The 24,059-nt window shown below is 37.0% G+C and overlaps 1 protein-coding gene across 1 annotated transcript; it reads right to left on the reverse strand.

Moving 5' to 3' along the window:
• Positions 1-1,479: 1,479 nt before the first annotated feature.
• Positions 1,480-9,629, reverse strand: LOC124162396 (WD repeat domain phosphoinositide-interacting protein 4-like). Its single transcript, XM_046538920.1, has 8 exons — positions 9,437-9,629; positions 9,166-9,240; positions 8,859-9,051; positions 8,587-8,767; positions 6,369-6,577; positions 6,187-6,288; positions 5,976-6,094; positions 1,480-1,804 (listed from the first exon to the last, which is right to left on the reverse strand). Exons 1-8 carry the CDS (start codon positions 9,483-9,485, stop codon positions 1,695-1,697), a joined length of 1,038 nt encoding a protein of 345 aa, XP_046394876.1. The 5' UTR covers positions 9,486-9,629; the 3' UTR covers positions 1,480-1,694.
• Between the last annotated feature and the right edge of the window lie 14,430 nt (positions 9,630-24,059).

Below are 24,059 nucleotides of genomic sequence, written 5' to 3' on the forward strand. Positions count from 1 at the left end.
TGGAAGAGTATCTTCCAGAAGAAGCAACGGCCTTGATGTTTCCAGAATGTGTTCAACAGTGATTCACCATCCTGCAACACCACAACGAGGCAGAGTTCGTGTACTGGTCTAGGACAGGGCTGAAAGATTCTCGGACAGTAGGGTCACCCTTCTACCTACCATTTCAGTGGAGGGTTGACTACTATATATTAATGACATCCAACTTCCAATTTTCCTTCGTCGCCTGACGGTGCAACCTGTGATAGCCACAAAAGCTTGCTAGGAAAAGCATAATACATGGCTGCTTCCGTTACTTATCTTTAGAACCACTTATGATATTTAAGGTAAGTTGTTATTTGGACTACTGAAAACTTTTGTGAGATCTTTAACTGCACCAAAACTAAGATTTACCCTATGATCCACTATTTAACTCTTCTTCCACAGTATAGTGTCTTTGCATACACTTGGTCGTACGACTGGTCATCCCATGTTTCTGAACCAAGCAATAAGCTTTCTGTGGGTTTTTTATGATAAGAAAACTTCCCCAGCCCACCAACACCCTCAAAACTCTGCATTACATGAAAGTACGCCGACTTGTGTCTTACAGCATATTTTGGGGAAAATGCCACTTTTATTGGAAACCTCTCATCAATAGAAGCTGTTAAAGATATCTGCTTAGTCCCTATCCACACCCCAGGCAGACATTTTGTTTCTATCAGCATTTTAACTCTCTCCTCAACCTATTAACTTCCTTGTGCCATTTTTTAAACTATCCTTTCACTCTTACCTCCAGTCTACATAATCACAACACACCATTGGCACAGCGAGAGGGGTTTTGGGGGATAAAACCCCTCCCAGAGCTCAGAGAAATTTTTAAGTTTAATCCATTTTACTTAATTGGATTGATAATACCATAGAGTAAGTATATTTTATACTTATTCTATGATAATACTAATAAAATGCCCCTCAGAAAGCCACAATACTCACCATATATCTTAAAATTCCGCAATTTGTTAATCTCGCACCTACCACTTATCCTGGTGGGTATTCCATGCCCCCACACACCCCGGCATTAGTTGCACCTAAAACCCCCCAGCCTTAATTCCTAGCTGTGCCCCTGCGACACACACTTACCATTCCATTGCCACTGTGTGCAATAAAATTCCCATCATCATATGTTCCATTTCCACCTCTATTCAAATCAAGGGTAAAAAAGAATGAGTAATCCATAAGCGTTATAATTGCCTGAATGAATTTTAACTGATGCATTAATCAATGGATACATATTTATTTTAATTTCACCTAGTAGCTGGGAGTTAAAAGAAAAATTTGCCTTATGATGATGATATGAGACCAGAATGTAACTTGTATAGCATGTGTGAATTTCATCATCTGTTCATGTTCTATACTGTGTATTGATGAAACTCTTGGATGTTTTATCCCAATGACATTCATAAATACTATTATTGTTGAATTATGAAGAATAAGTTTTCATGGATGTAGATATGAATTGAAACAATTTCATATTTTTATTATAAAAATTGCGTAATATATTTACAGTATAAAAGTTTGTGAAAAATTGTTCTTATAATCACAAAGACATGAAGCACCAGAACATACAAAAAGAAAAAAGTTGCACTGGAAGAGGCAGTTATCTTTTTTGTGTATGAATGCTGTCTATGATTCACCTCTCTAATCTTATTAGATTTCTTGAATCAGTAGTCGTCATCATCACAAACATCTAAAAAAACATCAAATGCCTCTCTATTGCAGTTACCATCGGCATTAAAAACATACTTATGGAACGTACCATCCAGGCAAATGGCTGAAATGAGAAAAATTAAAATAAGGGAAAAGGTTTGTAACATCAAAAGATATGTAGTAATACATATGTATTTCGTGGGGGGGGGGGGGGGGGGGGGGGGAGGAGTTTTCTTCGAGAGCCGGTCACCAAAGTCAATCAAGGTTTTCACTCCAAAACTCGACTGAAAATAAGTCAATTTCTTAAAACAAGAATTTAACCAGGCTGCAAGTTTTTTGAGAGACAACTGGTCGTACTGAAATATTCACTTAACCCATTATTCCCCAGATGGCATATAGGGCTTTTATCTTCAGTTATTTCATATTTTACTGTTTAATTTGGCCCAATTAAGATTAATTTGCAGACAAAATTATTATCTTCATCATAATATATGATTTGCATAATGTTGTGTTTACGCAACGCTGGGAAAACTCCGGAAAATAAAAACAAAAAAGAGCTTTTCAAAACTTAGGTTGCACAATTTTTTTTTTCATCGTCTTTTCTGATGTGATGTTCAATATTCTGCGTGGAATTCAACGTAGCACTTTTCACAACATAAATTATCTTTGATTTGCACACTCGACATCTTTGCCACGAATTATATGTATGCCTGCGGATGAAATGCACTATTCTCCCTTGATGGGCATGCTGGGGTATGTCATTTTGCCTAAGGTGTCCCGCCAGTGGGCAGCGATTTTTATGCCAAATGTCATCAGCAATGGTATTGGAAACGATTTCTCGCCTCAGTAAAATTTTACGATCTCGGACCGAAATCCTAAAAAAGGAATTGCTGTGCCCGTGACTTTGACATAAAATCACCAGATTCACCACTGCACTATCAACCCCTTTTCAGAATAGAGTTGTTTTTACCTTAATCTGGATACGGTTACATGCAACATAATTATCGAGTAAATCTACCCCTTCCATTCCCTGATTATAATAGTTGATGATATTTCGATATTCTTTGGGAATCTTCGTGAATATCTTTCCGTCCTTACTATGGGTTCCATATTCCCGTAATTTGAAGCAACAGCGATGATAGAGTTATCATGACATCGCACTAAGAGAATATTTTTTGACCTGACAAACGAATAGTATAAATCCTTGTTAGGTTTTTTTTGTCAAATGCGTCGAAGACATGAGTGGGCAGTTATCCGTTCGATTTTCTCTTACTGTTCCCGTTGCAAAATAACAATTGTCACTTAAAAGCTGCTTATAGATTATAACTGGTGAAGAAATCATCAAAATACTTGGCATGAAAATTTGGAGACTTACAAAAAATTCAGCCAATTTAGAACAACCTTTCTCCTAGTAAACTTAGAAATCCTAGAAATATCACTTTCAAGTTCCGCCCCTCCATATGGCAAAAATTGATAGAGATAGCCTGTAGATGAGGCCAGACACCATAATGTATAACCTACTCTAAATTGTTCTCCACGAATGAACGTTTTAGCTGTGTGCCACCTGAAATATGGAACCATTTGCTGGGAAAATTCCTAACTGAATGGAATTTTGGTGTAGTCTATTGAGAATAATTTCTTTCTTTTTTTAATTATATGGTGTAGTCTATTGAGAATAATTTCTTTAAGACTTTCAAAAATGTATCACTTTGTGTAGTTGAGAATTATCGGAGAGCTGTCGATATTTATTTAATTCATCAAACCGAATCTGCGTCATACATTGCCTCACAATTGCGACAAACATCTCCTCTTGGCTTGTCCAGTACAACTTAGTGCGCTGTAATATATGATACCCCGACAACATTACAATTCCAATTATTTTTTTTTAAATCTGCCTTACTCTGAGTAAATGTATGGCTATTTATCTCCTCAGCGTAGTTATTTGAGTAGCTCAAAATTAATTCTAGTAATTTTCTACTGAGAAATAAGTGACAGATCTCAATTGGTAAGTGGCCTACATACTGATTAATAAGTGTTTCTATTGCTTTTTTTCATGCAGAAATACAGGACTACTACGGAGGTATATTCTATTTTCACATTTAGATGAACCTATTTGTTCTCTGGATCTTTTACCTGGGCGTGCGCGTTTACTGGATGATTTTTCTTTAGATACTACTCGTGTAAACTGTGATTTTCCTTGCAGCACCTCCTGCAATCATCCATATTTGAAATACTGAGAAGATGTGATCCCCATTGAAGTTCCAAAGTTCAGAAAATATTATACATCGCCTCCCCTGTTAATTTATATTCTCCAGTTACCTTCTTGACCCTTCTTCTAGAGTATACGTCTGAGGCGTAAAAATAACGGGTAAAATTTTCTTCACTTTCAAATCTGAATGAGACCCCTGGATGAATTATTTTGCAAAAAGCCGAGCAAAAACTACTGCGGTATTATTGATATAATTACTGGATGAAATGAATAAAAATGCATTTCAGAGGACTATTTAAGTGATACAAACCCAACTGAAGCGAGATTATTAGCCTTACATCACCTAAGCGATAGAAGAAAAAATAGGTCACTCAGGATTGCACGGAGAAAATAGGGTGGTTTCCTATTATTTTTTTATTGCCTAAATCGAAAGATTATTACTCTTGGAGTACGTATTTCACGCTTTTAGATTTTTACATGACGATATCTATTTTTCATGATTAAATGAAAAGTGAACATTTTCAAGCGCGCGAAAACGCGACGCGTAAGTATTAATGCCGGGAAATCTCTCCGTGTGACGTATTTCTGGTTCCCGCAGCCACCCTGTGAGGTTACCTTGAGGCGAGTTGAGCGCTGATACGATGCAGGCTGCTAGCGGGTAGCTGAGTACCCTGCTGGCTGGTAGCGCTTGGCTTAAATAAGGATTATTAATACCTTATCAAATGAAGAAAACTTTCCGACCTTAGCCAGTTTTAATAAGTGATTATTAAGACATGTTTCCCTGAGCTCTGCGCCTCATACATGCATTGGTAACCTCAGATGATGTATAACTCCTATCTTCTCGTATAGAAACTAGGTCCCTGTGACGTCACGTGGAGTGGCATCGCATGGGCGCCAATCTGGCCCTTTTCAAATGAGGATAAAAATGGACCATTGCCATTCGTCTAAACCGGTATTTCTAAAACGAAATAATTTGTATATTATGAATACGCTAATGGTGGGTAATGAATCGCAGTCAATGCCTTTCGTTTTCTTTGATGAAGGAAACTACCCTATTCCAAAGAGTGACTAGAGGAACACTCCACCTTCCATCACAATACTGCTTCAACTAATACGTTCTCTCTAACAGCCTCTCATTTTACCGTCTCTAAAACTGAATGCATCGAAAGCTGAATTTAATGTCTATTAAGTAATACTTCCACTCAACAACATGGGAATGACATTGCCCTGTATCGGTTCCACGTATGCGCGCAACAGTTTGACACTACGAAGTAACTAGAGTGCTCGATGTAAAATTCATATAGATAGCCATATTGGAATTCAAAATGCCATTCACCCTTTACTTTGCTAACTCACAACCTGTGAGTGCCAAAAAATGCAGCTAAACTGCCTCCGAAAGACTACGCTCGATTAAAAGCTACACTGACGAGTTTCTTTATGCTTTGAGAAAAGCCCTCTGGTCTACCACAGTTTTCCCATTGTCGCGTAAATGCAACATTATTTACAACTACCATAGTTATGCCAGTAACGAAGAAAGTTTGTGACAAAAATAAACATGATGAATAAATACACTTAGAACTAAGAGAAAACATTACCTATAGATAGATTACTCAATAAATCTTTGTACAAAATCTTTTACAATTGGAAGTAATTCAATGCTTTGAAATAGGCAAATTTCGAAGTAAAATAAAAATTATTAATTTAATGAAAATTTTTACAAAAATAAAATAATAAGAACGACTGGCATTTCAGAAATTCAGAAAACCTGAGAAAAAATTATCCTGACGCAAAGGTTTTTTCTAATAATTACGATTCAATAACGCTGCGTTTACGTGGCGCTGGGGATTAATGGGTTGATGCATTTTCAGGTAGCTGAAAAAACTGGGTGCTCTTGGATTCATTGTTGTCAATTAGTAAACTTCTCTCGACTTTAGAATGCTAGGGGTTGAGTAAAAGGATTTTTTCACAATTTCCTGAAACTTTTTGGTTGGATGCTAAATTAAAAAATTAGAATGTTTTGAAGACCTGATTCAATGAGATCTGAAAGATCTTGAAAGAAAGAAATCTGAAATACTTGGCTACTTACCGATGACTGAATTCCTGGATCCAAATGCACATATGCAAGCACATTCGGGAGGTAAAGTAAAATTAGCAAGTGCCCACTGTGATTCAACATAGTTGCCTAGGAATCCCATTTTTGAAAACCTAAGGAATGCATGCAAAATTTAAAGGACACATGAATGAATATACTACAGATATTCAATGAAAGCAGACAAAAAGTTTCACTAATCACTTACGTGGACCGCCTATTTAAGTGAGGATCCTTTAATGCAAATATATGCACTGTACCCTTGTCACTGGAACAACATAAAAACTCAGAATCCCTGCTGAAATTTATGCTGGAAAGAGAGTAAGAAAATATTATGGATATCCTAATTCCAACTTTAAGCAAGCTATAGAACAGTATATGAGCAAATACCAATAGAGTGTAGCAGCATCAGAGCCTCTACGAAGCTCAATTAAAAGAATCCTCTTAGTTGTGTCCCATACTCTGATAAGAGTACCCTTATTAGATGCAGTGGCTACCATGGTCCCCTGTTGATTCACTGCTAAGCACGCCAACTCGCCTTGGTGGGCATTAATAGTTACTGGAGCACTCGACATCCCAGCCTCAGTGCTGCTAAGATCCTATAAAAGGTAGAGAAGGGAAAATTTTATGTTATTAATGATGACGTAAATATGGCATCCGTTGCATACAATCCCTTCATAGGGGAAGTAATATTATTTTTTTCAAAAATGCTTTGTCCAGGAAAATCTAGCTCAAATTCTAACTCCATATTTCATTTCACTTATAATTCCAGCTGTTTCAACGTCAACATCCATACTCCCTTCTAACACAGGAACCTATCACTCAGCCTCAAAGATGTACAGCAATAAAACTATTACTATCCTATGGCATCACTTATGCTACGGTATTCTGTTCTGGGGAAATTCAACTGCCTCAAGAAGAGCTTTTTCCGCCCAAAAGCAAGCCATCAAGTCAATGTTTCCAATCTCCATATGAACCCCTGGCAAACCTCTTTTTTCTAATGCTAAAATGCTCACACTGCCTTCTTTATATATTACTCAAGTTCTCTCTGCATGAAAGGCCACTACCACTCTGCCTCAGCAATTTTTAATAACATCCCAGATAAAATTAAAGCCATCTCTTCACCTGCTATGTTTAAATTGAGGGTTAAAAATCTCCTATTCAAAAGGTGCTATTACAGTGTCACTGAATACCTTGAAGACTATCATAAAAACATATGATATCGTAATCTGTATTGTGTGGTTTGCTTTTTTGTATTTTCGCTGTATATATATGTCCCAGTCAGGTAGCATTTTTACCCATGCAATCCGATCCAGCGAGCAGCTGGAGAAATGACTAATATGAAATGACGATTATACTTGTGAAACACGACACCTGCCCGTTTCGATCACTATGATTGTAGGATAAGGACCTTATTTTAGCAACTGCTAGATTAGGTGAGAAAAGAATGTGATTTCAATGCACGTTTACAGCTCTATTCATAACATCTTCTCAACTACAATGTCCATCATTTATTAATAACATTTTCCTGGCAGGAATAAACTGCCTCACGTTCGTATCCTGGCATTTTATTCTGCCCTCAACCTTGCAGATCTCCAACATGTTTAGCATGCTTATTCCAACGCTTTCATTACCCCTTTTCAGCCAAGGCCAAGTTCAGCATTCCTTCTGTTTTCTTTTACTCCCCTCTTTAATGTTCAAGAGGCCTGTTCAGACAATTTCGACTGCTAATAAAGACAGAATCCTTCACTTCCACAAGCTTCCAAATTTGTTTACAAAAATACCGTCTTTTGTTTGTTTTTGGTCCAAATGAGATGCATCGTGGGACACCACCATTGCATACAAATTTTCGTCCAAAAATTTTGATGCAACTTTGACCGTGGGACACGTGTAGCTCAAGTAGGCGAACTGTTGATCCATCTGCACCTTATATATGCCCTTGGCGGGTTAACAACTATTTCTCCTATTCTCCTCTCCATAGGTGCCAGCAGAGTCTATTGGAGATCCTGTTTTGGAGATATTCACTTTTCCAATTTTACATGGCGATCAGATTTTCCTGTCTTAGGACACTTTCACCAAAGCCAAATCATCACTTCATGATTCTAATAAGGAAATTGATCAACAAAGTTTTTGAACTGCATCACACTGGTTATACATTTTCTAAGGAAGCTCTATCAATTTCTTACATGGGTATCACCATGTAAGAAATGCCTGCCATGATCTACCTGACTTTTTCCCTTCCCAATGTGATATCAACCTAACAATTTTGGCATGAATCCTTATATGTCCAAACAGCTTTTCAAACTTTATTCAGTCAATAGGATTCTTGTTTCCCCTTTCCCATAACAGAGGTTTCGCAAAAAATGTGAGTATACTCACCTAGAGGAACAATCACATGATATTGGCAGAGTCAACCCTTTCAACAGGATGAAATATAAGATCTATCATAACTAATGTATAATATTAGAATCAAAGATCATCAATATTTATGCATTTTAGAGATACAGTCATGGTAGAATATTGTTTCAAAAATTTATCATTGAAATGAAGTGAAAAAATATAGGAATGATTCTCAGTATTACGTGCAGAAAAAAGAAAATATACTCACAACGAGTTGTACACTTCCTGTCTTGTGGCCAGGAAAAACGAGTAATTGCTTTTCACATGAGGTTAAAGGGCTCACTTCACATAAACCTTGAAGATTTTGACGTGTTTCAAGGGTAAATAGCTTCTGAGTAGGCGTCGGGAAAGAAAATACATGTATTTGATTGATTAGGGCAACAACCATCCTGAAAGATAAAAATTATAATTAAAACTATCTTTCAATTCTATTTTATACGTTTTAAAGACACGAAATGTAGTAAACAGCGCACTACATACTTATCTCTTCGTAGTCTTACAGCCAAAACAGGAGAGGTGAATGTCAATTCCATTACAAATTTTTTAGAAATGGCATCATAAATTAAAACAGTGTTCTCCGCAAACTTTGGCCGCGTGCCTCCAGCAACAATGGCAATTAAATTGGTGCGAAATAACATTTCACAGTGTACCACACTTCCCATTAATTCGGCGTCTGTAAATTGATAAGATATTAGAATTAATGGGTTGAAGTCAACGCGAAACCATGCGGTGATTTTATGTACACTGACACTATGCTGAAAAACACAAGGAAAAGAATTGCATGTACCATAGTGTGCTTTTTCGACAAGGGGTTCTACGTTGTAAATACGTAGTCCATTTTCCAGACAACACGTGAAGCATCCTAAAAAATGAAATTGGCGTGACGAGTTATGAGCACATGTGCACGAAAACTACCAAAAACAAAAAGAAGTTGAATACAATAGTAGTACTCTTACTTTAAATTCAGCCACGTAGAAAGGAAACAACACATCGACTTGCACGTATTGTTACTTATCCATCAAAACAATAACAGTATATTCGAATCCGATCTATCTTACCTTGATCCTGGTTAAACCTCAGAGAAATGATTCCCCTCCAGTTGGCCATAATTCAGGAGAGTCTCATGAATTTCTATTGAGTCTATTCTTACAACTTTCCTTCATTCTTCCAACCTAATTGATTCACAAGGACAAACATGAGCGATACATCACCATTGTTTTCCTTTTGAGCAGCAGACGCTTTTCATTTACGTAAGAAAGAAACTCTGTTGGCGAAGAGCGCCGCTAGTGGCCTCTAGTGATATAAAAATGAATTCAGGTACAATTGTAAATATTGGATTATATTAGGTTTTAAAGGATAATTACATTAAAAAATCATAAATATTACTCTTATAAAAGGAAATTTTTAAACTAGAGGTGTCGAAAATACATCAGGTGACGTTTAGGTGGCTTTATGGGCAACACTATGTCATGAACTTTCGGTATACATTGGCGCTGTTATCAACGGCAGTGGTGAGTGAATTTAATATGAATCTACATTTTCCGTGATTTCTTCCATGCGTCATGTCAAATGAAGAAAACGCAGTTATCATCAGCTGATGAGGCACGCATGAAGCGGAAAGCGGGTTAAGTTTTGTTTTCAGATGGGAATCCTTTCAGCTGAGCGTGCAAAATGTTTTCCCTGCTGCAATAGCTGGCGGGAGGAATTCAAATAATTAGCATTAACCTATTATTTGAGAATGGTGATAATATCATCCACGAAAAGTTAATTTTATCATCTATATTCTTTTGAGGCACTCTTTAAATTCTGAACAATAGAAAAAATCACACTTCGAAAACATTCTCAAAAATCTTTGTAAAGCCTTCGAAAGATGTCTTATGATTAAAATTCATTTGCACAACAACTATCTGACCAATTGAGGAGGTATTATTTTAGCGCACGATTCATTGTACAAGGAATGGAAAGAAGAATACTAACTCCTTATTCTTGAGCTATTTTTTTAATTGCGCTGGAAATAACGCGACGATGACAAATCGCAATTCATCTTGATGAATTGCGATTCCTACGACGTCCCTGTTCCTGATTCTGTGCCAGTAATATTCTATGATAAAATGTTTAATGTGTACTCTTTTAGTCAAATTGGGCAGGATATAGTGATAATGGAATATAGAGAGTCGTTGATCAGTTTTCGTATTCTAATTCATTCATATTCACGCTTTCTAGCTGTAAATCATCGTAGATGAGTCAGTAACTCAGAGGTGGCAGCATAGTCTTCATGGAGGCGATTGCTTTAATCACGTGCAGAGAGAAGGCGGCAATTACAATTCGCCATGGTTATAGTAGTGAGCATATTTATTTGGGACACGTTTGGACCGCAGTTATTCATAGTGTTAAATAAATCCTAAAAAATAATAAGAAAATAAAAAAATATATCGGAATAGGGCATGGCTGTGAAAAGAATAATGCGGGAGAGCGGGGACTTGTGTACCGAGGGCGAGAGAAAACTTCGATTCGTTTTTATTCTTAAAAATAGGAAAAACGAATGCATCAATTTCATCACGTTTTCATTTTATAAGGCTGCTTAAAGCAATATGCGCCCTATTTACCGTTGGATCACGCGCTACTAGATAGATTTCTTCATTTCCGACCACAAATGAAATATTGTCATCCGTGAAGGTGCGGACCCCTCTGATCCAATCCCCGGAATCGCATATACGCATGTTAAACCCCTTTAAAAATATAATTGTTAAATACCAATTAATGTTCATACTTAAACAATAGCCTTTCGTGATTACGATCACTAAAGATAAAAAATTTCTGTCCCTCATATGGCCTCCTAAACCCTATCCTTGGAACACTGCACCAACTACTGCACCACTAGGTGGAGTCCCCACTGCATAAGGCCTCATACCGATGGATCTGAGACAGTGGCGTAGCCAGGGGTCCGTACCCTTCCGAAATGTAAAAACGCAATTATTCCTTCACAAAAGAAAACAAAATATTGAAAAATCATGAATTTACAAAAGATGTCTTTGGCAACTGAAGCTTTTTTGATCATGAAAAATATTGAAATTAGTTTGAAACCCTTCACTTAGTACCCTGTTATTTAAAAAATTCTGTCTGATTTTGGATCCTACCAAACGAAATTCCTGGCTACTCCCCTGATCTGAGAACTTTATTGTATCTGTATTACTTTCATCTTATAAGAATTTATTTTTTTCTGAATGAGTCTAATTTATCCAAAATAAAATGGAGTTAGAGTGTATGAAAACGCATCTTCTGTCTACAAGTCTGAATTGTGCATGTTTCCGACGGATGTCCGTGCGAAAGGCTAAGTATATTTTTTTAAATCCATCGTAAAAGTAACATTTACGTGAAAAAATTCCATCCTCTTTTCAATATCTCCTCATCCTTCTTTTGCGATTCAGGCTGTGCCCAGTAGAGTTGTGGTGCCGGAGCGCTGTTGGGAAAAAATTGGGCAATGGTTCAGAAAAGACATAATTGTCAAATAACACTTTTATCAATTTTGATGCCTCAAAATTTATAATATATATACATTCTAAAACTAAAACAAAAATTTATTTTAAAATATGCGGTTGTAACTTGTAATAAAAAACACAGAGTAGAATTTCATCTATAAAAAAGTTAAGGAAAGTGCGTTCAGGTACTGCTAATTTTGCCATGATACAAATGGCTGTATCCACACCCCGACGTGAAGCCCTCTTCCGCCATTCAGCAAGATTACTCCATGTCTCCTATATTTGTCTCCAGAAGCCAATATGAATGGAGTATTCATTTAATAAATAAAGCCCGTATTTATGATTACTCCATTCGCAATGCGACGACTGATGGTTTTAAGATCCAACCATCTACTACGGGAATGAGGTTTTTCTGGTGGTAATCGGTTCTGGTGAGTGTGGAGAAGATAACCAAACGTCAGCTTCAGAATGATTAGACTCTTTCCGAAAGATCTTTTGGAGGCGTTCACAGTTGAAGGCCTCTCCACTTTCAGCATGCGGACTACAAGAGAAAAAACAATTATTATAACAAAACAAATATTACAACAACAGGATTATATTCCAAAAGGAGGAGACTAGTAAGAAATAAGGGAAGACTTGAACAAAAAATATTGAAAAGATAAGAGTGAAATAAGCAGGAATTATATGATATGAGAATATTAAAAGGCTCTGCTAAGGATAAGCCTAGTACGCAGTTTGCTGGGAATAATGGAATAAATACATCATTAGACCTAGGAAAAGATGAAAAAATTGGGTTCAGAGGAGTACGGAGAAGAGAGGGCTACAAAGGCATCAAATGCGGGAAAAATGGTGGGGATATAGAATATAAGGTGAAATGTGTATTCATAGTCATTTATCAAATAATAAAACTCACACGTTCAAGTTAGATTTGACAGGAGAATCAATGGGGCACTTTTCGTCACCTTTTGTCGAGAAAGTCTCTCTCAATAACGCGGAGATGGTGCTTGCAAGCAGATACGTAGGCAGAAAATTTCTTCGGGGATATCTTCGGTAGGATGTGGGGTGCCTACAATGGTAACTTATAGTAAAATCCCACGTATCGAAAAACCATAAATTTTATTTCATGTACAATAAATTTCGTTTGCATAATGCAAAATTGCAAAATTTGTTTTGAAGTTTATATTCATCGTGGGTTTTTACCGATGTGACCGAAGTTATTTTGGTTTGGTCTCCATAGGCGTTTTTTTCACCAAAATCCGCCTGATATTTTGGATAAAATTTTAACCTCTAGGGTCTGGCGGCAGCGGTAAATATCCGATTTCGATAAAATGCCGAATCTGGCATTAAGCCACACCTTTTATTTATATTTGAGAGAAATTCAGCGGGTCACAAGTGCACCTGAGCTAGTCGTCTCCTAAGGAGGATTGAATGAAGAGCTGTGTCGAACTAATCTCAGGATTGCTGACTTATGATTAACATGAAGAAAGGCTGTCGTCTAGATCCAAAGCGTGATTTTGGCTACTTGCCACTCATCTGCTTGTATCGTTTCTGAGGATTAGTACCTACTGTACAACCTTTTAAAGCACATATTCTCATTAACTGGTTAAAAGACTCTATAGAAGAAATAAGTGATAGGTCCTAACTAAGTAAACCAATTCTTTCAAGTTGAGAAACATAAAATTTACATATTACTGATATAATATAAGTAATATAAGTGTGCCCTTACCACAACCAAATTTGACTTTGTATAAAAGATATTTTTTGTACGCAGGACCAAAGGTTTTTAATATGTTACCCCAGTCATGCTTTATTTCCGTCTCTGAAAAAGTTTTTGCAAAATGCACATTCTTGGCTTCCCACTAAAGAAAGTGTAGAACAAATATTGTTATAAAATATTGATGTAAATGAATTATAAATACTATTTTAGTTGTTTTTTATGTACGCACTTAAGCTTTGTTAGTATAGATTATCAAGGTAACACAAAATGAGCTACACTATAAGTAAAGCGCAATGTATTATTATTTTGGGTGGTAGCCTCAAACAGGTTATCCTTCGCGGCTACCGAAAATTACTCAATTTTGCTATTGTCATTTAATTTGTGCGTGGAGTAATAAAATTATTTAATATTATTATAATATATTACTTACTTTTCTCGTCACGAAAAAAACAATGAGAGGTGTTGAATTGTTGGATTTTTTAGCCATACCACAAGAAGAATATGGCATTAGCAACGTGAACTACACTTAACAAAATATAGGGAGAATGGAACGTGTATCATGGTAACAATTGGCGGTTAGTTCAGTACTTAAAAAATATGCTTAAAATATTTTTTAGAAACTATTTTTTTTTCAAGTTGCACACGATAAATATCATTTAAGTTTTCTTAATCTTGGCTTTATAAAAAATCTGTGTGCTTGGGGCATTACGATTTTAGGTTGTGCTGGGACGTTTTTCATGGTCGATTTCTCCAATGCCATAAGCAGCTGTGTTCGTCGATAACTCCTAGGGTGGCCCTGAGGATTGAGAAAATTTTATCGTGATAATATCTGTTTTCTTCACCTTGATGTATTTGATTTTTTTATTACATCCTTTATTCTCCTTCTCCATATTAAACGTACATCGCAGGGGCAGACTAGTTCCTCAAGGGTCCCGGGGGCAACGTGGTCTAAGGACCCAAATGAAAAAATCCTCCTCTCCCCCCAAATAAGAGACTCAGATGAGCATGTTTTTGAGATAAAAAAACCAAGTAAACAAAGCAATTTTATTTAAAAGTCGAAGTAACAGTCAATTCAGCTCTACTGAGGTCTGAGAAAACATGCCAATCTTCTATATTATTTCTACTGTATAGATACCTTTTTCTCAACTTATACGCAACCAAACTATAAAAATGAGGTACCAAAATGCACAGAATTCATCAGAAAACATGCGACGGCATATCTTACTTCCTAAATATTGCTATTGTTTCCTAAAATTGGTTTTTAAATAAATAAAAAAAACGGTAAATATTCCTGACGTTAACGGCGCACAAACTGATACATTTGTACATTTGCAACAAAATCTCGCATTCTTTAAATAACTTTTATCAAAATGCGGCTGATTCCACATTCAAGTCTCCTGTTGATACGTAAGTATGAGTCATCATGTGCGTTTAACAGAGGATGGTGTAATTACTTCCAATGTTGTGTTTAATGAGGTTCTCTGACCTCAATTTGTACATGAACATTCCAATTAAATGTGTACGTAAGACCCTTTCTTTTTTTCCTACATTTTAAAATTAGAAACGCGACTATCCCTCTGTGGACCTGCATTGAAAAGACCGGGGGAAGCCCGCTGGGAGCGGGCGCATCACGCTCGTAATTTTTATTTTGTCTACCTTAAAATCTAACAGCCGTAACAACCGCAGGGTCTTAATTGTGTTGTACAGGGTGTTGATTAATTTTACGGTGCACGTACTAGCAGGGTCCAGGGGCCCCGCCCTCGCAAGTCCGCCCCTGATGCATTATCGTCGTTCGCAAACCATGCAGCTGTACATTGTACAATGTACAGTAAATGTTCATTAGTTCTAGCTACAGATTCCATCCTTATTGAAATCCTTATTCTATTTCTAGCTAAATGTCTTCCTTGCTGGCCATCTGATCTTAGTAGTACCAGCCTTGCATTCATCGCCCAGCATCCATAAGTACCAATCAATTTTCAATTGACCCATTGGTTTCGACGTTAGCACATATTTGCGCTGTTCACAATAAATCCATCAACTTTAATGGCATGAAAAATTTGTTTCCTGCAAACTTTTAGTGCTAGATTTGGCTCCATTATATCAAAATTTCAAGTTATTGGAACAAAAAATACGGGAATACCAAGCGCTCAAAGTTGGGCAGCTTGATTTTACGCATGCTTTTGAACGATATATACGAGCGCTTTACACAATATTTTGAAAATTAAGTTTTACGCGCAAAAACGGGTATTTTTTTGAGAAAAAATAAAGTATAGGAAATACTAAAAGGGAGGAATATGTTTTAAGGTAAATGATCCAACTTAGGAATAAATTTCTATCGATTCTTTTTGCTCCATTGAAATTGATTGCTTCGTATAAATAGATCTGGATCGTAGATATTCCGTATTCTATACCCAATTGAAAATTAAGTTCAGTCACTTAGTATGGAACCTTTCTGCATTTTTATGGCCCTGGTCGATGCTTATTTAGATAGAATGAGTATGCATTCGTGTGATTATTTTGTCCCCAATCTAACTGTTAATGGTCATTTGATCATGCTTGTAAATTTAAAGTTTTCCTGAGTGATGAAAAATGTGTAAAGTGGTGCGGAGTGAATTTCTAAATTTATTTTTATGTAATTGCAAAAGGTATTTTTATTCCTTACAATTGTTTATACAATTTCACCATAGTATTTAATCAAGTCAAAAACCTGAATTACATTTGCTTCCATTCGATGGTTCTATTATTAACGTTCTGCTCTAGTTGAAATTAAAGTAATACCAAACATTTATAGAAAAAGTAATACCAAACATTTATAGTATCAGAAATATTTGAAAAGGGCTGTTACCATGGTTTTTTAAGTAAATTAGACATTTTCGTCTCGCCATGTCTTTTTATTTTGCTGGCCACAAGGTTTACAACTAGGAGTATGCCTGTAAGATATTTATGCCGACTTAATAAATTCTTTACTTTTGATTTTTTGGCAATATTTACATCTGAAAATTTTCCACAACTTCCATCCATTTTCGTTTTCAAGCACCTGAAATGTTTACTCAACTTAAGATCCTTGCCAATTCGTCAAAATGCGTCATATTTGGTGACATTTATGGCAGTTTAATATAATGAAAATAGGTAAAAAATATTTTTAAAACATATGCACGTAATTCAGTTATTGCGAGTACAGAAAGTTAGAAATTAGACCACCTACGCTAGTGAATTATTTATTTACAGAAATTTAAAGAAATACAATTATACGAAACAAAAGTATGGGCCAACTCTGAGATGGAGTATTTGAGAAATATTAATCAATACTTATTTGCCAATTAAAAAAATATTTAAGTACAAATAATAGGTAAGGTTTCATCCATCAAGTCCATGTTCCATTAAATCACGATAACGTTATCATAATTATAAATAAAAATCAAATATATTGATTTTGAAAATATCATTCAAGCCAAAGTAAATATTTGCTCAATTACTATATTCGCTTCAGTTGGAATAAGGCCTGCTGGTTACAATGAGGTTGCAACGTGCAGGAAAATTCAATTCTACTGTACCCTTGCCAGAAATTGAAACTTTCCTAAAAGGTATGCAACTCAAATTACAGGTGCTTCTGCCGTTCAATTTGTGTTCGGGTTCTTCAGGATAACAGGTTGCAGATACGGTCGTCGCTCGTAGAAAGTTCGGCAGACATGAAACCCTTTCCCCGGGATCCAAATAGACTTCAATAAAACTTAAAACTACGCCATGTCACGTGGAATGACGGATTCTTTTTTGGCTGTGGAGCCTTGATTCTTTAAAGGTTTAAGTGACACCTTAGCGAGATGATAGTTTTTCATATTTTGTCTTTTTCTCGTTTTAGTTATCTCTTACTTTTACAACCAATGTCCGAATTATTCCGCAGTTTAAACACTTTTATTACTATTATTTAAGTATTTATTATTATTAAAGTACGAAGAAAACCAAGATATTAGTATGGAGCAGAAGAGAAGAAGTCAAGACTAACATTAAAATAGGGAAGCAACTACTGATAGAGGTGGATGAATTCGGTTATCTGGGAAGCAAGATAACTAGTGACGGGAGAAGTAAGAAAGAAATTATCAGCAGAATAGCCCGGGCGAAGAGAGCATTCCACCAAAAGAGAGGCCTGCTTACAGAGGGAAACTTAAATATAGACGTAAAGAAACAATTTATAAGAACCTACATTTGGAGTATGCTCCTATACGGAAGTGAGGCATGGACAATGACCGCAGCGGAGAAAGCAAGGATAGAGGCCTTCGAAATGTGGTGCAACAGAAGAATGATGAAAATCAAATGGATCAACCGAGTTAGTGACGAGGAAGTCCTAAGAAGAGTAGGAGAGAAGAGAAGCCTCATGAAAACCTTAATAAGAAGACGGAACAACCCTATAGGCCACATCTTGAGACATGATGACCTGATGAAGACAATCGTCGAAGGACAGATGGAAGGCAAGAATGGAAAAGGAAGACCTCGAACAAAATATATGGAACAAGTAAAGAGAGATGTGAAAGAGAAGAAATAAGTAGGTGTGAAAAGATAAGCTGATAGGAGAATTGAGTGGAGAGCTGTGTCAAACCAATCCTAGGATTGTTGACCAGTGATGATGATTTAAGTATTGCTGGTTAGAATATATTTACTAGTAGAATTTTGTGAATTCTCCTGGCCTGTCTCTTTCTCCAATTGGACTTCCCTTTTCCGATCTCAATAAGGCCGAGAGCTTAATTTCTAAAATTTTAGGAACCAGAACGCATACCCATAAATTCAATCCACATATGATTTTCAAGTATAATCCAGCACCCCCCTAAAACCTCCGATTTTTTAAACTTGTAATGAAAGCTACAATGAGCAATCATGTTTTACCGAATATTAAAAACAACCAAGACTTTTTTGAATTAACCCAATTTTGTCTGAGAGGTGCCGGGTATGCAGTTTCAGTGTGTTCCGGCCGAAATTATACATTGACAAGGCGTATTCCATTTCATTGTTCAACAAATCCTATTATCTTCCTCCCCGTACTCCGCTCACTAAAAATTCTTCGCTCCAACAAGGTTTTTAACATTCCCACCCAGCATAATTTATTGCCGATTCTGTGAATGACTATTTCAGTAAATTTAAACAATAATATTTTGAAAATTGAAAGTTATCAAAGATAGAATTGGAATCTGACCAAATCATTAATTTGAACAGTCTCGAGCCAAGTAGAATCTTTAAAATCAGTCAAAAATCATGGATCAATGGCTAAAGTGTCGAGAGGTATCTTAAATTATATGATTATATGCACAAATGTTTGGCAAACTTTAATGAAAAATTGGAATGCGGTAAGTCATAATTGCATTTCGCATAATGGTCTTGGAGTATTTAGTGTGGGGTGAATATGAAATCATATGGAAATTAAGGTGATTATGTCAGACGTTAGGGTCAAACATTCGAGGAATTGAGGTGGATTGACCCATATAATTATTAATGTCTTCCTTTTCTCTAATACTTGCGCCAGGTTCATTTTCATTAGGGAAAGAATCACCCGACTGAAACGTTGGTTTGGACCTTCTGATCATTGGCTCCGTTTAAGAAATTTAAAACGGAAGGGGTTTTGAAAAGTAACATTCATTTTTAGTTCTGATTGCGTGAATTTTAGTACTTGAAAAATACTCAAGTTTTCAATTACATTTTGTTGCTATGAAACCATGCCAGATTAAGAAACACAATACAATTTAATTTGACAATACTGAGACCCATTTCATTTTCCACATTTGTTTTATTGCATCTGCTAAATAATGATATTTTTTGCGACATTATTATTTTAATGACTTTCCCTGATAGACCGAAACGACGTGGAATCGTATGTCCCGCAGAGCGAACAGTGACCATTGATTTGCGCACCTGCACTTCCCACCAAAAGGCGCCAGTTGAAATGCTGGTGAGACTCGCGGGACATACACATACCTCGGCATTCACGACGCGGAGGATGTCCCGAATTACGAGTTTCGTCTCTTGTACCGATCCGAGGAGACCTTAGTTAATTTTTTGCTGCGCGAACACTTCAGCTGCAGTCCAGATAGCTTGTATACCGCGCAAATGCGGACATGCCTATGACGCAAGTTGGTACCGAAAAAAGAACTTCGCAGGGAAACAGGCGGGAATATCATTCAGGTTCTCATGGATTGAATACTAGGGTCTAGCGGTCTTCTTCAACCAGAGGCGTATCCAAGGGTAGGGCCCTGGGGGCAGTGGCACAGCGAGGGGGGTTTTGGGGGATAAACCCCTCCCCCCCCCCCAGAGCTCAGAGAAATATTTAATTTTAATCCATTTTACTTAATTGGATTAGGATTACTTATATAATAGTATTAGAATTAATCAAATGTCCCTCAGAAAGCCGCAAAACTCGCCATTTTGAACCATTCATCTTAAAATTTTTCTGGAGGAGGGCCCCCGAAAATCCCGTTTACCCTGGCCGGTATGCAATACTTCCACACCCCTAAGTATTAGTTGCGCCTAAACCCCCCCCCAGCCTTAATTCTTAGCTGCGCCCCTGCCTGGGGGGCCCAGGCCCCTACCCGAAATGAGGATAATTTTCAGTGTTTACAAAGCTGACCTCCGCCTGACGCAGTGAGCTATCCTGGTGTTAACTATCATTTATCTGTACTCACTGGTTACTTATTCCCTAACCAGTACTTCCTTATTTTTAAATTTCACATTTATTATGCATAAATAATACAGTCGAGTGTCGTTATTTATATTTAACTAACGCAACCATAAATTGATCTACTCCACCAAAGAAATAATTAATACTCGTTTCCGACCTCAAAGTAGGTTTAATGATTCCATACATCAAAGATGTATCCTGGCTGACGGCGAGCAATGCACCATTGAAATTTGGAGGGGTGTACGTAAAACTATATCTGGAAGAGTCAAATTTAAAAGGAATATAATAAATAAAATATACCAGTAGTAATGAAAAAGTGGCCGGGAGAAATGTTCAAAAAAGTTTTGGGAGGGGTGTAAGTCATTTATTTGGAAGATTATTAAGTATTTCTCATTAGGGGGATTTAATCATTATGGTTTAACAACGAGGGCTAATCTAAGTAAGTAAGAATAGTAGGGTAGTTTTTAAAGTATACCGGGACTAGCCGCGGTAATAACTTTTAACGGGAGTCACCCGCAATGCACAATCGTGTGAAAGATCCTCAGAGAAAAAAATCATCCCCCTTGACCGGGATTGATCATTTTTTCTCTTTGGATCTTTCGCACGATTGTGCATTGCGGGTGGCTCCCGTTAAAAGTTATTACCGCGGCTAGTCCCGGTATACTTCAAAACTAGTCAAGAGCGAACACCTCTTTGTGTTCTATGTCCGGGCCTGCTCTCCGGCTGTGGCGCTGTGCGCACAATTGGACTGCTTGTGGAATCATATGCTCTGCAGTCCAGCAACACCTTGTCCGGTAGTGTCCACAAATATCCACAGGGAATAATGACGCCTCGGTAGCTTAACTGGCTAAAGCACTCGACTGGAAATCGGGGCATTTGGGTTCGAATCCCGGTCAAGGCGGATGTTTTTTCTCTGTGGATCTTTCGCACAATAGGGTAACCTAATAAGGAGGGGATATGGGCAGGAGGTAAGCCGCCGAGTCGGCAGGGATCGACACCCTTGAAAATATGCCTTTCACGTGAGTGAGGGGTCATACATTATTTACGTGAGGTGATTTTGACAAATTTTGGACTCCCCCTCCCCCTCAGTGGGATACCTTCAGATTTGGCCCGACCCCAACCCTTAACTCTCACGCGAGATCGCTCAAAATGCGTATTTTCAGTGTAAATACGTTAATATATGCTTTACATTGCGATAGATTTACGAAAACAAAATTTCTTTAATTACTTTTATTTAAGATTGGTTAAGACTAGTATTCAAGATTACTGAGATCGCAATTTTACGCTGCGCTCTTCCGGGAAAAAAAAATTTGATACTTGCCCTCTCCCCCACGTGAGATTGGGTGAGAATCGGCTTGACCTCCATCCCCCACAATTAATGGATGCCCCCAAATTTGTATTAGAATAAAAGAATTAAAGAGAATTTCTCGAATTCATGCTATTTTAATGATTCCTAACTTTGTACAAATAATACAGTCAACATTTTTTTTCAACTACTTCACTGAGGCACGACGCGTTTATTTGTAATTTTAAAAATTCACTTGATAATGCTGTGTATTAAAACGAATCATGCGGTGCGCTGGTACATATAGTGGCAAGAATATTATGTTTTATTTCATAGATATAAATTATATCTAATCATATCATGCTGAAATTGGGGCTAAGCCTAAAGGAAGAAATCTCAGACATTAGCATGCAGTGGAGGAGATGAAGTGAAGATGGACATTTAGATAGGCTAACAAAAACTGTAAGAGATGAATGCCTGTTATTTGGAATTCAGAATAACTAGCGATGGAAGAAGCAGGAAAGAAATTATGTATCAGCTCAGGCGAAGAGAGAATTCCACCTAAGGAAAGATTTTCTTATAGCGGAAAATTTAACCCTTAACCGGTGACGTGCGGTCTGAGAGACCGCTGCGTTTCTAAAATTATGAATATTTTCAAAATTTAGATTTCAAAATATCTATAATTCTCGTTAGCTTCATATTTTTGCATAACAAGGACATCCCACTCTTAAAATTTAACGCTCCTTTTATTAATTTCTGTAAATTTGCAATTGAACTCGATTAGCGGTCTATGAGACCGCACGTCACTTACTAAGAATGCATCAAGAAAAGGAATAAGCGGGATAAATTTCATGGCTACTTACTACTTAGCCTTCCAACTTTAACATTTAAGGCCTTTTTTGAATCTGGCGAAATATTGATACATAAATATAATGATTATAACTCAAGTGTTTTTGGCATCAATTTTTTGATCCTGCTTCAAATCACAATTTTTTGTGACAAATTGGTTCGTATTGGGAGTGTAAAAATTTTAATGTAAGTTTTAAAATAGCTAAGCATTCAAAGAAAAATTAAACAAAACAATAAAAATGGCGTAGCAATATTTTATGAATTTTTGATTTGTTGCGGTCTCCCAGACCGCACGTCACTGGTAGTGTAACAAGAATTGCACGTCGCTGGTTAAGGGTTAAGCATAAAAGTAAGGAAACAATTTATCAGAACCTACATTTGGAGAATGCTTCTCTACGGAAGTATGGGCAATGATAATGGCGGAGAAATCAAGAATGGAGGCTTTCGAAATTGGTGCTTTTGTGGAATGATGAGGATCAAATGGATCGACCGAGTAAGTATTGATGAAGTCCATTGAAGAGCGGGAGAGAACACTATTGAAAACCTTGACAAGAAAACGGAACAACCTTATAGGCCATATATTGAGAAATAATGGCCTGATGAAGGCAATCGTCGAGGGACAAGCAGGCTGCATGAACGAAAAAGGAAGTCATCGAATAATATACGAAACACGTAGAGGATGATGCGGAAGAGAAGAAATAGGTAGATTTGAAAAGATTTGCTGACAGGAGAATCCAAACCATTCTGTTTGTTGTATGTTTTGTTTTTTTTTATCGTATGGATTTTTGACCAGTGATGATGATCATGCCGAAAACCATTTCATATTACTTCTCATTGTGTGCACAAGACTTTATAAAAGCAAATTTGTAGTTGCTCTGACGGGGTTTAAACCAAAAACACCCCATCTTCTTTAAATGATCCACTGAGCATTCTCGATCGCGACTTTGCTAGCGGGATCAAGGGCGTAACCAGGATCAAAACTAGAGGGGGGCAAGCCGTGGTCGTTCAAGCTGTAACATAGAAAAGGTTAAGGAAACTAAAATTCCAAGAAAATTATAACAGCGAATTAAATCGAAACTTGAAGCTTTTACGAGGAGGAAGGGCTCCATATTAATAATGAAATACACTTTGTTACTTCCCCAAAATTCACAGAGTTTCTACTTTATTACCGGTTTCGGCTATTACACCATTTTCAAATACATACCTGTATTTGTGTGTGAATGTATTTTAAAATGGTGTAATAGCCGAAACCTGTAATAAAATAGAATCTCTGTGAATTTTGTGGAAGTAACAAAGTGTTTTTCATTATTAATTATAACAGCGCTTTATTAGTTTTTAAAATTATTTGCTCGAAAAAATAATTTTATTTTTATCATATGTTTTATATTAATATCACTTTTCTTGGGCAAAAAAAACTTTTGTTTACAACTAAATTTACTTTTGCTTCAATGGGGGGAGGGGGGACAGTTCCTTCTTGCTGCCCCTCGCTGGGTACGCCCATGAGAGGGATGCATGTTCTTCAGTGACGCGATGCTTTGAAGGACGCGAGAGAAAATGGGGAAACACCCAGGATTTCCTACACGGGAGGCGACATCATTCTCTCGGAAGACTGCCGCGGTCCCACTCGTTCCCATTGGCTGCGTGCTTCAACGTCACGCCCAAGGACGCTGGGTCGCGCAAACGGCAGAAG

This window comes from Ischnura elegans, chromosome 7, assembly GCF_921293095.1.
Source record: "Ischnura elegans chromosome 7, ioIscEleg1.1, whole genome shotgun sequence".
NCBI classification, from domain to species: domain Eukaryota; kingdom Metazoa; phylum Arthropoda; class Insecta; order Odonata; family Coenagrionidae; genus Ischnura; species Ischnura elegans.

What these genes read in the sequence shown, in the direction of transcription:
- LOC124162396 (XM_046538920.1), bottom strand. Translation starts at nt 9,485, where the DNA reads ATGGCCAACTGGAGGGGAATCATTTCTCTGAGGTTTAACCAGGATCAA. An exon ending in GTAAGACTACGAAGAGATAA is followed by an intron (nt 8,768 to 8,858) that starts GTATGTAGTGCG and finishes TTTATCTTTCAG; the next exon opens with GATGGTTGTTGCCCTAATCA. An exon ending in CAGGAAGTGTACAACTCGTT is followed by an intron (nt 6,578 to 8,586) that starts GTGAGTATATTT and finishes TACCTTTTATAG; the next exon opens with GATCTTAGCAGCACTGAGGC.